Source organism: Phalacrocorax carbo, chromosome 3 (genome assembly GCF_963921805.1).
Source record: "Phalacrocorax carbo chromosome 3, bPhaCar2.1, whole genome shotgun sequence".
Classification (NCBI taxonomy): Eukaryota; Metazoa; Chordata; class Aves; order Suliformes; family Phalacrocoracidae; genus Phalacrocorax; species Phalacrocorax carbo.
This window is the reverse complement of record NC_087515.1, coordinates 26052272-26067723: the sequence shown is the minus strand read 5'-3', so window position 1 is coordinate 26067723 and position 15452 is coordinate 26052272. Positions and strand designations below refer to the sequence as shown.

General features: G+C 38.9%; 1 protein-coding gene across 3 annotated transcripts in view; it reads right to left on the bottom strand.

Annotated features, from left to right (window-relative positions):
* CENPF (centromere protein F) overlaps nt 1-14736 on the bottom strand; it is a 44299-nt gene extending 29563 nt beyond the window's left edge. For 2 of the 3 annotated variants that reach the window (XM_064446235.1, XM_064446237.1), the window contains exons 1-8: nt 14590-14736; nt 13380-13584; nt 11803-11999; nt 9450-9565; nt 7292-7383; nt 5169-5436; nt 3433-3635; nt 577-702 (exon numbers count right to left, since the gene is read on the bottom strand). In XM_064446235.1, coding sequence (XP_064302305.1) covers nt 577-702; nt 3433-3635; nt 5169-5436; nt 7292-7383; nt 9450-9565; nt 11803-11999; nt 13380-13541 — 1164 coding nt within the window. In that variant the 5' untranslated portion in view covers nt 13542-13584; nt 14590-14736. The other variant, XM_064446236.1, reaches the window with a different exon arrangement.
* Between the last annotated feature and the right edge of the window lie 716 nt (nt 14737-15452).

Sequence of the window (15452 nt, the reverse complement as noted above, 5' to 3'; positions counted from 1 at the left end):
TATTAAGCTTAAAAAGAAAACCACAAAGAGTTTAGACCTAATGCAAATCAGTATTAAAGCTAACTTCACTCCAGGAAAGTTCCTGGGATACTGCTACACTTTGTCTCTCTGCAAGAGCTGGCACAAAGGAAACAAAAGACACTTATGTTAATCCCATATTTTACCATCTTCTGAGCATGAACCAAAATTAGAATAATCCTGAAAAAATTATTTTCTTGTGTGCGAGACAGATGAAAAATTAACTCATATTCCACTGAAACAACTGAGTCAGTTATTAAGTTTGAACTCACATATACATAATTCCGTGAACAATGAAGCCTAGTTTCTCATGGATTTGTGTCTCAATGGGGTGTCTCGCACATATTCTCTATTGTCTAGTGAATACCAACATAATTCTGCATCTCTCCAACAGCCTCTCCCTCTACTAGAATGTTTGCTTTCAGTTGTTCAATTACTTTTGCAACTTTTACCTCTCTATCAAATGTGATTGCAATTAACTGAAAAGCAGATACACAAAATGAGCATGTGATTTCATCTCCTTAGGAAGTAAAAATTAGGAAGTTGTTTTTGCCTTACGTGTTGGTATTCCTTTTCCTTTGCCTTTATTTTCTGTTCTAAAGACTGACGAGTGCTCTCAGCATTTTGTCTCTGGCAATTCAGTTCTTCTGACAATCTTTTCACCTTTTGCTCCATCATTTGGACCTAAAATCATTTAGTTATCAATCACAAGTGTTAAAAGCACAAATGACATTTTATTTAAATTTATATGCATTCATACAAAAAGACTGATTTAACCTACTACAATTGTTCTAGAACTCCTATAACCTACAGCATAACTTTAGCCGGCACCATATAAATTCTTAGCAATCCAAAGTACTAAATACGTACTTACTTATGTTAGTGCTAATATGCACACATATATAAAAAAAATATATATACTTTTATATATAGGTATAGTTAGGCATGTATATATATACACACATGCGTAGACACAAAAAATAATAAAAACATCTTCAGAAAATAAGTGTCTTTGACAGTCTCCAGAAACGTACTGTATCTGACACTAAAAATAGATCATATTTTCAGTACCTCAGGTTGCTATGAACTAAAGAATGACCAACTGCTAAACAGCTTCATGTTTAGACTGAAAATAACTGGATATTCCACTGAATTTCAGACTGATTCAGCACACAGATTTGGACAAGAAAAAAGGCGACAATTATCTTAGTGTACTTTAACAACAACAGGAGAGTGTTTTTCACAATTTAAAAAAAAAATAATCAGTAGCCTATGTTCTAGGTTAACCACCATGTTAAGAGTATGTCAGCTTGTTATCTAATTCAGTTCGTTATGTTAATATTATGCTACTGGAGAGAGTGAAGCAATGTCCACCTAACTCCCTGAGCAGAAAAACACATTTTTATTCCAAAAACAATCTATTAATGCAAAATATGCACAATATTTTTTTTTCCAGGTGGTAAGAAAAATGGCAAAGGGTGAACAGAACTGGTTTTTTTTCCATGAATAAGGGCTGTGCAATGAGTTAGTGAAACAATAGTCCATCTGTGTCAAAAAAATAAGAAGCAGGTAGTAGTATTGGAATGTCTGGTTATTAGGCACAGACTGGAGGGATCATGACCTCCTGTAAGATCACATGGAAATTTGCCTGCAGAAGGGCTGCAGACCTCACAAGATGTGAAAATACTTGAGAACGCAGAGGAGGTACTGTGGTCGAGGTCTGTGAGTAGTGCCAGTGACAGAGAAGTGCACAAGGGACATGCCAAAATTAAATTCAGGCTACAAGGCAGGAAACTAAAATCCAGAATCTCAATGCAGTTCTACACCCAAAGCCCAGGGGACAGGCAGAGATCCAATCTCAGTGCGAGAAAGAAAGAACAGAAAGGAGCAGCCTTCAGATGGCAGGGCCAAAGAAACCTTCTGGGACAAGATGGATGCCGCACTGCACCTTAAGGATGGGCTGCACCTCAATTCAAATGGGGCCAGTCAGTCCTAGTTGTCCTCATCCTTCCCCACGCATGTTTCTAGCTATATAACCTTAATGCCCCTTTGATTCCTTAGTAAAACAATTCCGTTCTCTTAAGCCCATAGAAAATTAACAAGGCAAAATTAAATACATAATATCCTAACCATTTCAGAAGTTGAATCAGGTCATTTGGGGAATCAAATAAATGGAAAGGAACACTTTTTCAGAGGAATGGAGCTGTTAGATTGGGTCAGCTGCCTTCCCACAAACTCACTGTGATGACAGTTCCTTTACGCAGTCAATGGACTGTGTCAAGAATATGATTTTACCTTACTCCCATTAAATATTTCCCCTAAACCAGTTCCTACACAGCTAGCAATAGCTGAATGTTGCTGTCTCTCTCAAAAGGAAGACTGATTAGCCCTCAACATGCAAAGTTTTATTTTTCAAGGACCAAAACAGGACTTGTGGGAAACAGCAGTTTTCCAATATACTTGGGTAACATGTAGAAACTTGCTGAAAAAGATGGATAACAATTAACCTGAGAAGGTACACACAGAAACATCTTTCTTCCTATCTTGTATATGAATCAAAGTAGTAGAAAAAAAAGTGAAAAGATAGGTGGAAATACGAAGATTCAAGGAATTATGATGTCTGTGCACTACTTTCAAATTTGTCAAATGCTGTGAAGGAGGACTTTAGGAAGGTAACGCAACTTGATTAATCAAGAAGAGAAAACTCCCACTTGTTAACTTCTGCAGTTTGAATTAAATTATTTTAAACACTGGCATTCTTTTCTTTGCATGATTAAGATAAAAAATCTGAACAATTTCATGTTTTTATATGCATTTAAATATACTCTGTAAATTCTTGACTAAGCAAATAGTACTATCTTATTGCTTTTTTACTATGAATCCAAACTCCTTAGGTTTAGGTCATGAAATCCCATTTAGAAACTACATACATTCTCAATCTTGCATGGCATTTTTACCTAGATTTTATTTTACACAAGTAATTTACAGTCCAAAGACTAGACTATGCCCCCACAACATCCTGTAGTATAAGCAACAGATACTGATTTTCAGCCAAAGTTGCATCACAGAGTCTATTTAAGGTCAGAACTTGCCACCAGATGTCATTGTTGCTCTATGCAACTTGGTCAGAAAACATTTTTCAGTATTCCAGTCAATCTTGCCTGAGGATGAAAAATATTTCTTCAAGTGATATAAGAACCTCTCAGACAATAGGCAACTGCTTACAAGTATTTACATTTTTACAGGTAATACATATCAAACTACCATATACTTCTGAAAACTTGATCCTCAGCAAATGCTCAAGAAACTTATCTGACAATCTTGGTTCTTACTAAAATGGCTGAAAACTAACACACATTAATACTGAGAATGAATAGTAAGGACAGTCAGAAGATGTGTGATGCAACACTTTACCTGTGTGGCAGCTTGATCAAGCTGTGTTCTCATTTGAGTCAGTTTATCTCTGGTTTTGTTCAGAACTTTATCCTTCTCTGTTAATTCCAACTTCATTCTGTCCATCTGCAGCTCAGTCTCTTGATGTTTATTCATATGGGATTTCTTTACTTTTTCCTGAGCTTTCAGTTGTTGTTCTAGGTCTTTAACAGTGGAATTTAACTCTGAATTTTAAAAACAGTAAAGATCAAGGATACTTTCTGCTTAGAAAAGGTATGTGTTCCTGGTTCTCAAATTTCCATGTGTCTACACATTCTAAAATATTTAGTATGCCTAATAACAACCCATGTTCCTGACACAGGCAGACACCCTGTAAAACGTTCAGCAAGCTAAAACAAAAAGTTTCAACTCTCTTCTACTACTACATCAATGTCTTAAACTATCAAGACCGAAAGATAGTTGACTCTAAATCAATAATTTCTACTTCATAATATATCAGAACACAGCAAAATACAAGGTCAGGCACAAATGCTGCAAAGGCAATTTGCTCCTCTGCTGGTTTGTTTTTGTTGGTTTGTTTCTGGTTTCAGACACAAAGAAACATGTCACTTGACATATCTATTTTAATTTTTTTTTTACTTTTTAAAAGGAAAGATATCCACTACAAACATTTGTTTGGGGCAACTGTGAGTCTCTGCATCCAAGAGGCTTTTCAGCTGTTAGGCGTGTGTAAACGCAGTATTTTGTATTTTAATCTTTTCCCTGTCCCAAAGCAGCATACATATAAAGTGAAACCAAGTGATCCTGTAACCATATACATCAGTAAGAGTTCATGTTCCAAAATCACTATACAATTTTACAGTAGAAAACATTAGTCAGTTATAGGGACTGTTAGGCAGAACTACTTTATCTGCTAATTCTTTTAGTTAAAAAAAAAAAAAAAGAGAAACCAACAAAAAACTGTCTTCCTGATGCTGACTTTAGATGGCTTCCCAGTTGAAAATGCTGCCTAGATTGAAGTTTTACATGTAGGTATTTCAATAAACAGCTTGGAGAGTACAGGAACTTGTAAAACAGTCCTACAAGAAGACTTTAGTGAAATAGCTTGTCCAAATAGTAGGCTTAAGTAAGCGTTCACCAAATCCACAAAAAACCATTTGCTGTCTTCTGACTATCAGATATCAGGAGTATTTCTTCATATCAATATGCGCAATACTAGACCATACCTTGCTTTTTCATTGTACTTTTTGCATCATACTTCAATTCTGTGCTTCCAGTAACATCCATTATGGACCAACTCGGTTATACATTAAGCATGTTCAGTCAACAAATTTTTAACACAGGTATTGCTCAGCCATAAATCTCAAGAGTCATACAAAATTAAGGATGTGATATAATTGAATTTAACAGAGAGATGTAATGAAGTCCTGAAGAGTTTTTTAACTCTAAAAGAATTGTGCCATGAGCAATAGAACTATTGGAGAAGGCCATTTTCCTTTTATACAATGACCCCTACCCACCCCAAAAATACAAACTCCTCTCTTCCAACTCTCACACCCCTTATGTAAAAGATAACAGCTTGTGGCTAGTCTCTATGTACTGGCTGAGCATTGAAAATACCCACAACAGCAGCCAACTGGGCTAGCTGCCAAAGGCAAAACCAGGTATCTTTCAATACCTCTCTTCTATCCACCCACCAGGTTTCATGAAACCATACAGGAGACTGCCTTTGTGTTTTAAAGAAATATATCCGATACCTTGGTTCTGTGCTCTTAGCTGGATCACAAGTGAGGAATTCCAATTCTCAGCAAAGCTGTTGTTGAACTCGTTCTTCTCTAATATTACACTAGAATTTGTTTCTGTTTCCCATGGAAAGGAGGATGTTGTACAACTTCCTATTGCAGGTGTTTCTTGATTTCTAGATGGTGTATTTTCTTGTTGCCATGAAAACACGGACGAGGAAGCCTGATGCCGAGCAATCTCCCTGTGACTCAAAGTGCTTTGAGGACGAGGCTGATTTATTTTCTGTGCCCAAGAAAAAAAAAGGATCTCTTTTTATACACCTCCTTATCGAACATATAACAAAACAGTCTATTAGTAAGTAGATAACAGGTTGTGGTCATTTCAACATTTTTATAACATCGTATCATCCACCAGTGCAAACTACTGATTCGTATAATTTTTATACTACATAAATAACTTTAGCCCAAGTATCCAAGAATAGCTGATATTTATAAACACAAACCAAGATCTCCAAAAGAGTAGTTCAAACAGTGTATCTTTGTAAGTAACATACCCAGATTTTTGTCTTTTTCCAGAGAGATCCCATCACTTACCTCCTACATTTTTCAAAATCAAAGCCTACATTTTTACAGGCAAGTGCTGACACAAGTAAGCTGCAAGAAATATAAGCTGCAAGAAATATAGAAGTCTGGACTAACATATCTGATATCTGACCCACATTTAGTTCTTCTACAGGTAAATTCAGAACAGACTCATTTATTCCAACTTACACACACAGAACACCCCAGAACCGCAATAATAAAATATGCCAGGTACCAGCTTCCTACCTCTTCTATGGAAAAAATTTACACAGCCAAAATACTAGGTGTTTTTTCCTCCTACTTAAGTGAAAAAAACCCTCAAACAGTAAAGCCCCTATTGTATTTTTAACTGGATTTTCAAATGTGTCTCATTTGATTTTTATTTTTTTTTTAAACTGAAGCCCCAAACCAGGTAATACCCAGTGCAACTTCTCAGTCCAACCGGAGAATATGTTGTTATGTAGGAATAGCTATACTAAGACCAGAAACCTATATAGTCCAGAATGCTGTGTCCAATCCTATAAAGTACTTTGTTTATAGCTAAAGAGCATAAAAACTTAACCATGTATATAATAATCATTCCCCTTACACGCCATTTAAATTCACTGATTTTCTGAGACAAAAGTTTGAATCCAGGAAATTAAGGGGAATTAATAATCTTTTTTACTGAAATACTTTAGATGTACTTTCTCTTTTGCTTCTGTTTGCATCTTGGCCTCTTTACAATACTCTGTGACAAACCATTCTGCCATTTAACACAGCACAGTGAAATAAAATAGGTTTTGTTCTCACAGAGCTGGTACTGTAATTCTGCTCTACGAAAAACAGGAAGATGAACATTCCCTGTTTCCTCCCTTGATTCTCACTCATCTTTGTACCATCCACTTCTACCATATCTGTTCGGAGATGAGATGAACAGAATTTGCAAGCAATAGTCAAGATGTGAAAGCCATTTGGCTATATACAGGCAAAGATTATTTTCTCATTAGTTCTTAATTCTTTTCCTAAAAAATTCTTTTTCATCATTGCTGAACACATTAAATTTTTCAGAGAACTAGCCACAACAGTTACTAAACTGCTTCCTAGAATAATTTCATTAAATTTAGAACCTGAATGTACCAGGTATGCATTGCTCAGCTTGTTTTCCAGATGCGTTACTTCACTATTTTTTTTAAACACTAATTTTCACTTATCATCTTAATTATTGCAATTATTTAGTATTACAGAATACTGTGTGGTCTTCAACCATATTATTCAACTCTTCTTCAGATCACTAATGAATATGCTGAATAGCACAGTTCTCTTTACCAATCCTTTCCAAGCTCCAATGTGTTCTTGTTTTTAATGTCTTCTTTCCTATTCAATTATCCTGGCTTTTCTGGATTCTTCAAGATTACTTCTGAATGGCAGTAAACACAGATTATCTTTTTTCTTTTTCTAAAGTATACTTTAAGTGATGTAGAATACATTTCACTCATTTTCCACTCCATTTTCCCAAGTTCACTCAGCAGTTACTTTCTTAGATATCACACATACCATTCTCAAGAGACACTTACCTTAACCTGGATGGTTTTCAGTTCTAATTCTAGCTTTTTTCTTTCCTGTACTTCTTTCTTGTATTTTTCTTCTAGTTCTTCAAACTTAGCATCTACAAAAACATGATGAACACTTCTTCATGGTCTAACTTAGTACATAGGTAATCTTTTCTAGCCTATTACTATCACAGGAATGATAAAAACGAACAGCTATCCTAAGCGTCAGACCATGCCATGAGGAAGAAACAACTATATATACAATAGGTTCAGTAATTTAGGACCTCAAAAGTACACTGCTGGGATATCTGGAACTTGACATTAGAATGAAAACACAACTGTTAAAAGTAAGGATCCAATGCCAGAATTTTATTTTTTTAATATCTCCCTCTCTCAAAAAAACCTGTATATACATTATATATATACATGTAAAAAGACATATACAGCATAGATGTTTTATTACATTATATATACACATATGTACAGATTATATAATTTTTTAAAAAAGTTTTCCTACCAGCAGCCCAATAGCATGAATATTACTAAGAAATGAACAGAAAATAAGGCTAGATCTTTTCCTTGAGTTCCTTTCAAATGCAATAGGAATTGGACAAAGAATTTAGTTAGGATTCTTCCGCTGAAATTGTAAGAGGAGCATACTAGCCCAAAACAAAAATCTTCCTTCCCTTTTCTTGAATTTGTATGTAATTCTACAACTCTCTCAGGAAAATTATTTTTCCCCCCTGCGCTGCACTGGCATGGCCCCACCTGGAGTACTGTATGCCATTTTGGGCACCTCAATATAAGGACATCAGACTATTTAGGGTGTGTCCAGAGGAGGGCAACCAAGATGGTGAAAGGTCTCGAGGGCAAGACTTGAGAGGAATGGCTGAGGTCACTTGATTTGTTCAGCTTCGAGAAAGGAAGGCTGAGGGGTGACCTCATTGCAAGCTACAACTTCCTCAAGGGGGGCAGTGGAGGGGGAGGTGCTGATCTCCCCTCTCTGGTGACCAGTGAAAGGACGTGAGGAAATGGAATGAAGCTGTGTCAGGGGAAGTTCAGACTGGACATTAGGGAAAGGTTCTTCACTGAGAGGGTGGTCAGTCACTGGAACAGGCTCCCCAGAGGAGTGGTCATGGCACCAAGCCTTTCAGGGTTCAAGGAGCGTCTGAATGATGCTCTTAGTCATACGATATAGTTTTAGGCAGTCCTGCAAGGAGCAGGGAGTTAGATCTTTGGGTCCCTTCCTACTTGAGATATTCTATGTTCCTAAAGAATTTAAGACTCCAGCTTTCCCTCCCCAGCAATACCATTTTAAATACAGTTATTTAAATCACTTTAATCTAATTCCCATTTTGGGAGTGCCACACTTAGTGGAATGCTTAACGCTGCCACTACTGTACCCCTTTTCAGATAGATCTAAAGAAATTAAAAGGAACAAGAGTGCAAGAAAGTATCTCAGATTTCTCATTGGAGTAAGATTGAGATGCCAAACTCACTGAAAGTTTGTTCACAGCAAAGAAAGAGGTAAACAGCTTGTGTAATGTTGAACCTATCAAAGTTTTCAGCATAGACAGAATAAAGGTGTCTGGCTACAGAACAGTTCTCCAGTTAAAGAAACTTCCTTTCGCTTTTCCAGTTCATTCAAATATTTAAATCTATTTGATGTCACTAATTTGGAGATAGAAGTGATGCTTTGAAATGGATACAGTGCATAAATTGTGCAGAATATCATACACAATAGTAGTCTGAATAAGAAAATAATTTTCTAAAGAACATATATGACTGTTGACTGAACTTTAACTAAAGTTAACTTTAGTTAAATAAAGTTAACTTTAGTTAAAGTACTGTGGTACATAAAGGAAGAAATTTGATTTTCATTATATGACTAGGAACACACATTCAGAACATTGCTGCAGTCTGTTGATGGACATTCCTATTACTATTCCATGCCCATCAATGTAGTGCTGAAAAGATGTAATATTGGCAGTAAGTGTTCAATCTATGATAATAATTTTTAAACTTGGAACCTATAGTGCTATGAATTAGCTATTCTCATAAAAAGGTCATAATAGGGCCTAGGCGACTCACTACAAGTGTAATTAGTGTTCAAAATACTCTTCCACCTTCCAAGAAACTGACAGTTAACTACCTGCGCTAGATGAACACAAAAATCATTTACCATTATGACTTAGAACTGGTGTTAAAGGAGCAGTAAAACTTTTCTGTGGAGTGCCACTGAATGATAAGTCTCCTGCAGTCAATGTTTGCTGACTTCTCTCAAGCTCGCATTTGTATCTGTTTAGGAAAGAAGCAGGAGCAGAAATTAGTAATGGAAACTAGAAGGTTAATTATTTTTAAGAGCCTGAAATACACAATTACATGATTCCAAGAACTGAAAGATCAAGTCAAGATACATCCACTGAAAATTTTTAGGTACTATAACACAAAAATATGCATATATTTTATTTAGAGTTTCAACATATTTAATCAGTTACATAGGAGTCAAAGCTAAAAACCAAACACAAAGTAGACAAAAATCAGAACTGCTGAAGACCTCACTGTATGAAGCTGTAGTCCAACTAAACACACCCAAATCACTATAAGCACTGATAACATAAAACTCTTACTCTTTAGTAAACATCTTTATGGTAGGAAACATACTACTTTTATCTATGTTCTGATACTGCACACTTTCAGAAACCTACGAGTACACCATAAAAATGGAAGGGAATACCCTCCACTGGACAGTGTATTTTTCATGTGTACCATTTACATTACTACCCAAAACACCACAGCAGACCATCCATTCCAATGACTTTTGTAAGCATGAAGAATTACAAGCTCATCCAATGAAACCAGATAACTAGTTTGAAGGTTATAGAACAACTTTTGTCCTGCCCAGTGGACACAGGTTGATAAGCCAATGGTTCCAGACTGCAGCCCATCACATTAGTGACCCCACAACTTGCCTTTCCATTTCCCCCTCCCTTTTACAGCACAACACCAAGAACTTCTCTCCCAGTTGATTGTCAGTTGCTATGAAGTGGTAAATGAGCAGTTATCAGCATAAAACAAAACAGAACCAAAGACAAACCAAAACTGATTGTCAAGATCAAGCTACATGTAGTAACTGATGATCTTTTGTAGCAGACAGCTATACAAAGTAATATAATGGAAAGAAGATAATTCAGTAAACCGGACTTAATTTTGGGAATGGATAAATGGAACACATATCCTTAGCCCACAATCTCTCTGGCTCAACATTTGACAACGCTCACGTCTTCTCTATCAACCCTGTTGAATTTCACTAGATTCTTCTTTGATAGATCTAAGCTACTCCTTACACAAAGCTGGTGTTTCTACATGCCATAAATTGTTTTTTGAAATGTCTTGAAATTTGACATATTTGTTGAAACTCTTCTCACAGCAGTCAAATACTTCAACTGCCTTTAGTTTTCCTGGGGTGGGGGGAATGGGCAAAGCCACAAAGACCAACAGAGCTTCTTCTTTATTTGTTTCTATCAGGACACGTATGAGATATGCCATCCAAAAGTTAAAGAAAGCAGACATACCTCAGGCCATGAAAACAAAACAAAACAAAACCAACCACCCACTAACCCAAACCATTAAGAAACCTGGTACCACAGACTCACCCCTCTCTGTGACAGTAATTCTGCATCACTAGTACTAACACAACGGTTTATTGCAAAGGCAGGTTGTTTGGCCTTAGTGACACACACAAAGTTTCAGAAATACTTTTATTCAAGAATGGAGGGTGCCTCTAGTACAACAGCAAGTTTATCACATGACAACATTCGCTTCACTCTGGGCAACCGTTCCATTTGTATAGCACCCTCAGATGAAGGATTTTAGATGTGTCTGCATTACAGAAGATTCTTTTATTGTATGAATTGCATTCCACCCCTACAGACAGTACCCACATACTGACTCAGTAATAACAGTGTTTACAAGTTGAGGTGTTATGAATTAGGCACTACTTTACCAAAGCAACTGGAGTCAGTGATTCAGTCACAGCATCATTGCTTTTGGCAGCTGCTTCTTCCACTCCTAAAGATGTTCATGCCTCCTTCTTCCAGCAGTCATATATAATTGCTAGACTTGATCTTACAGACTGAATTGTCCATGTACTTTCCTTACAACTCGAAGCTCTTTGCAGGTTACTTTTGCCAAGTGACCCAGTTGTGCTAGGTTTTTTTGGGTTTTTCTTCTTTTGGCTTAAAAACCATAGAGTGAAAGGCTCCCTTTTCATCTCTTTTCACATGACACTGTAGAATTCTCCCAAATTAAACAGGAACTATAGGTGCTAACTGCTTCAAATGGCACACAGATTTATGTGTAAGTCCATACATGCATGTGTGTATGTAAAAACAGGCCAAATGTTTTAGGTTTTGGTCACAAAATCTGAACAAATTATGAGGTGAAGAAAAAGACCATTCAGAGCTCATTAAATGAGTAAAACATGAGAAAAATAACCATTATACATAGGTTAGAGACATACAGCAAGTCCTCACCTTTTCAGCTCTTGTTCAAGCCTTTCAATGTCTTTCTTGCTGGAATTCAGCTGCCCTGACTGAATGTTGACTTGAGATTCTTTTACTTGAAGATCATGTGAAATTTTCTGCTTTGCTTTCTCAAGACTATCACACAATTCCATCAAGCTCTGGTTCTCTCTTTTTAGTGTTGCAGCTTCATTTTTTTCATTTTCAACCTAGTTGGAATATAGACCATTTCAAAAAATCTCTGTAGTCCTCTCTACACTTCTGTGCAATTATTATTATTTTAAATAACACAAAGTTTACATACTGTTAGTTTCTTCCTAGCATTTCAAAATCCTGACAGCACTGAAAATCTCAGATATACACAGTTTAAATATTTTTGGGTGTGAACAAAACCACATTTCCTAAAATCCAACTCAGTGACATTAACATTTTTTATTTATTAACTGGACACAAGCTCATAAAAAAAATTAATTCTTAAATACTAGCAATCCGCACTAGTCTGCATTCTTCACTGATCATCTCACTTCTCTTTGCAGCCTATCAACTTTAGCAACCAGAATACCTTGACTCACTAAACAAAGAATGCACAGTGATGATGAAGAGTCATGGCTTTGAAACTGGAAATAGGGCCTGGCAGTAGAGTTGTCCTTCTCCCCTCCAGCTTCTGAGGGGCAGGCTACATCTTTGCACAACATTATTATTTTGTCTGAAAAGTAGTGAGTATTAGCTGCTGCTTATGAGAGTTTTAAAGCACACCTATTCAAGTGCACCCCTTCTTTTTGTTTGGGAAGCACAGCAGTTCAACTGGATGGTTGAAATACCCGGAAACTCACAAGAAGAAACTCAAAGAAAACTATCAGGTTTACGTTTTGCTAGAAAATTGTAGCAGCCTAGAGGGAATAAAAGGCCACCTTTGTAAATTGCCTCTAAGCTTTATTCAAACACTACAAAATAAAATTCAACCAAATGAATCACTTCTCATCTGAAGCATGGTAAGACCCTGACCAAGAAGGTCTCTGGTTTCTTGGCTAGAGGGCTGACAGGGTAGAGCCAGATGAGGTATAGAATTACAGCCCCCAAAAAAGAAAAAGAAAACCAAATCCCAAAATACAGTCTCTACAAGGAAAACAACCCAGAGAATTACATAAACTAAGTAAAAGATGATAGGTATCTGCAGGCAAAGTGAAACAGTAAGAGGCTGTCAACTGCGCAGTTCTGTTATACAAAACAGGTCTAGTCATTATCAATATTTTTAATAGGCAAAACAATAGAGTAATTTGTTTTTCCTAATCTTAAAGAAATGTAGGAAAGCCTCAAAGTAAACAGACATCTCGAGATGGACAATTATGCCAAACACAGATAGGAGGCAGGAATTCTATTAAGAGTCAATGAGAACTAAACAGAAGGGACAAGATGGTGAGTATGAAGTAAGATAAGCACTTTTTATTTCCATGCCACCTTTTTGGTCAGTCAGCAGGAAGAAAGAAAACACTAACTCACCCCCTAACGACAACCAGATAATAAATCTTTATAATTGTGTTTGGCATGGAGAACAGCATTATAGGGAATGACCACAGAACCAACGTTACCTTCTGTTTCTGTTTTTGCAAAGCTGCCTCCAAAGACTCCAGCTGGAATTGCCTTTGCTGACGTTCCTTTTTAAGCTTGTCTACTTGACTTTCCAGCTCATGAATCTTCTGAAGGACTCTGGGGGAGAGGCCTTCTTTCCATTCCTCCACAGCCCAGCTCATATTGACAGGATTCTTGTTTAATACAAAATGGATAGTACTATTTCTGAAACACAGAGACAGCTACAATTAGACCTTAAAAGAGATTATATAAAACTCCCTTTTAAATAAATTGCATTTTAAATCTTAGCAGTGATTAGACTACAGTATTTCACAACCATGCAGGCTTTCTGATCCAAACACCAAGCAGCAACTTTTAATATTAGGTCCTATTTTGACACACTAGTCCAGTTAAGATGAGATTTAAAAACCTCGTGAAAAATCAATCTCCTAAGAATATAAACCCAGTTATTGTTATAATTGCATTTGACCGCCCTATTTCAGAAACTTTCTCTCCACATCTTATTTTGATGTTTACATTGCAAAAAGTCACAAGCACTTACGAGTGCATTATACTCCAGGGGTGTTTAACCAGAAAGCCTTATGGAGACTATGGCTTTGTGTTAGGTGGCAGATACACCTCTTTCTTTACAGAAGTTTTTCAGACCAATACTGCTGAGCTCGGGGCACTGAGAATGCTCTCTACTGGCAGGAACTGCTGTACGACACTCAGCCCTTAAATACAAGTTTGACGCACTCATTCGATTTCCTTTTATCTTGTTGCAATGACTCCGCCTTTAAAGGATCTGGCACGGGCTTATTTCCTCGGGACAGCAGCACAGCTCGGGGATTATTCGTGAGAGAAAAATGCCCTCAAAATAAGTAAAACCGGAGACCAACGACGGAGAGGCAGAGCCCACGCAGAACTAGGCGGCTCACGAACCTCACTGGGCTCAACCATGGGCGGAGAGAGCTGCGCCCCGCGCCCTAACCAAGGGCGCTCACCCGCTCCGTCACGGCGTTACCGGACAGCACTGCGAGGCGCCCGGGGCACCGCAGCGCCAGCCCGCCCGCCTTGCCTGACAGCCCCGGCCCCGCAGAGGCGGGCGGGCGCCCCGAGCCCCCTGGCCCACCCCTCGCTCACTCACTGGTAAACACCGACAGGGGTCCAGCGTCAGTCAGTCAGTCAGTCAGTCAGTCAGTCAGTCAGTCAGTCAGTCACCCTCCCTACCTCGGCCGAACGCCGCGCTCCCCGCCGCAATTCAAAGCTGCCGCTGCCCCGGCGGCCGTTTAGTGCACGCCCGAGCAACGGGGCGCCCCAGCGCGCTGATTGGCCCCGCCACGACGCCGCTGGCCATGCGAACCTCGCCTCGTTAGCAATGAGGGCGCAGCGCCGGGCCGCCTGCCCTCGAGATTGGCTGGTTCGGAAGCATTCAAACTCCATTGGAGGTGGCAGCGCAAGGGCGGGGCGGAGGCGGCTCGTGATTGGCCCGCGAGGCCGTCGCCCACGGCAGGGCGGGGCGACCGGCCGCGAGGGAGCTCCGAGCACCGGCGGCTCGGGCGCGGCTGTGGGGGCGCATCAGGGGTCCCCTCGCGCCGCAAAGCTCAAGTACTAGGAGAGCCCCACGGTGCGGTGCGGCCAGGGGCGGGCTGCGAGGAGAGCGCGGCCGGAGGGGCGGCAGGTATTGGGGAGGGGGGTGAGGGGGTAACGGCCCCGTCAGATCTTTTATCCAAAACCATTTTCCCGATGCCACGGAAAATCTGAGTTTTGTAAAAGAAAAGGAGCCCGTCCCGATGCTGCCCTGATGATAACCCATTCACTTGAAAAGATGTACAGAAGGATCACGGAGCGTTCAGTTCCGCCCAAACGGCTCCTGGGGGCTTTGTTTTTTGAGGGGGGTGAAGGCAATTCAGCCCAATATGGCACACTTTCTACCCTAAAATAGGAACACAAGCACGCACACACACCCCCACCTTTTCAAATTGTTTTCTAACAGTGATCACTGAATGCAAGTAGCAACAGCGAAGGCCTGCGGATTTTAAAGCTGCTATGAACTTCCCTGGGTGCCTGTGGCTGGTTTCCAAAGGCGGCTT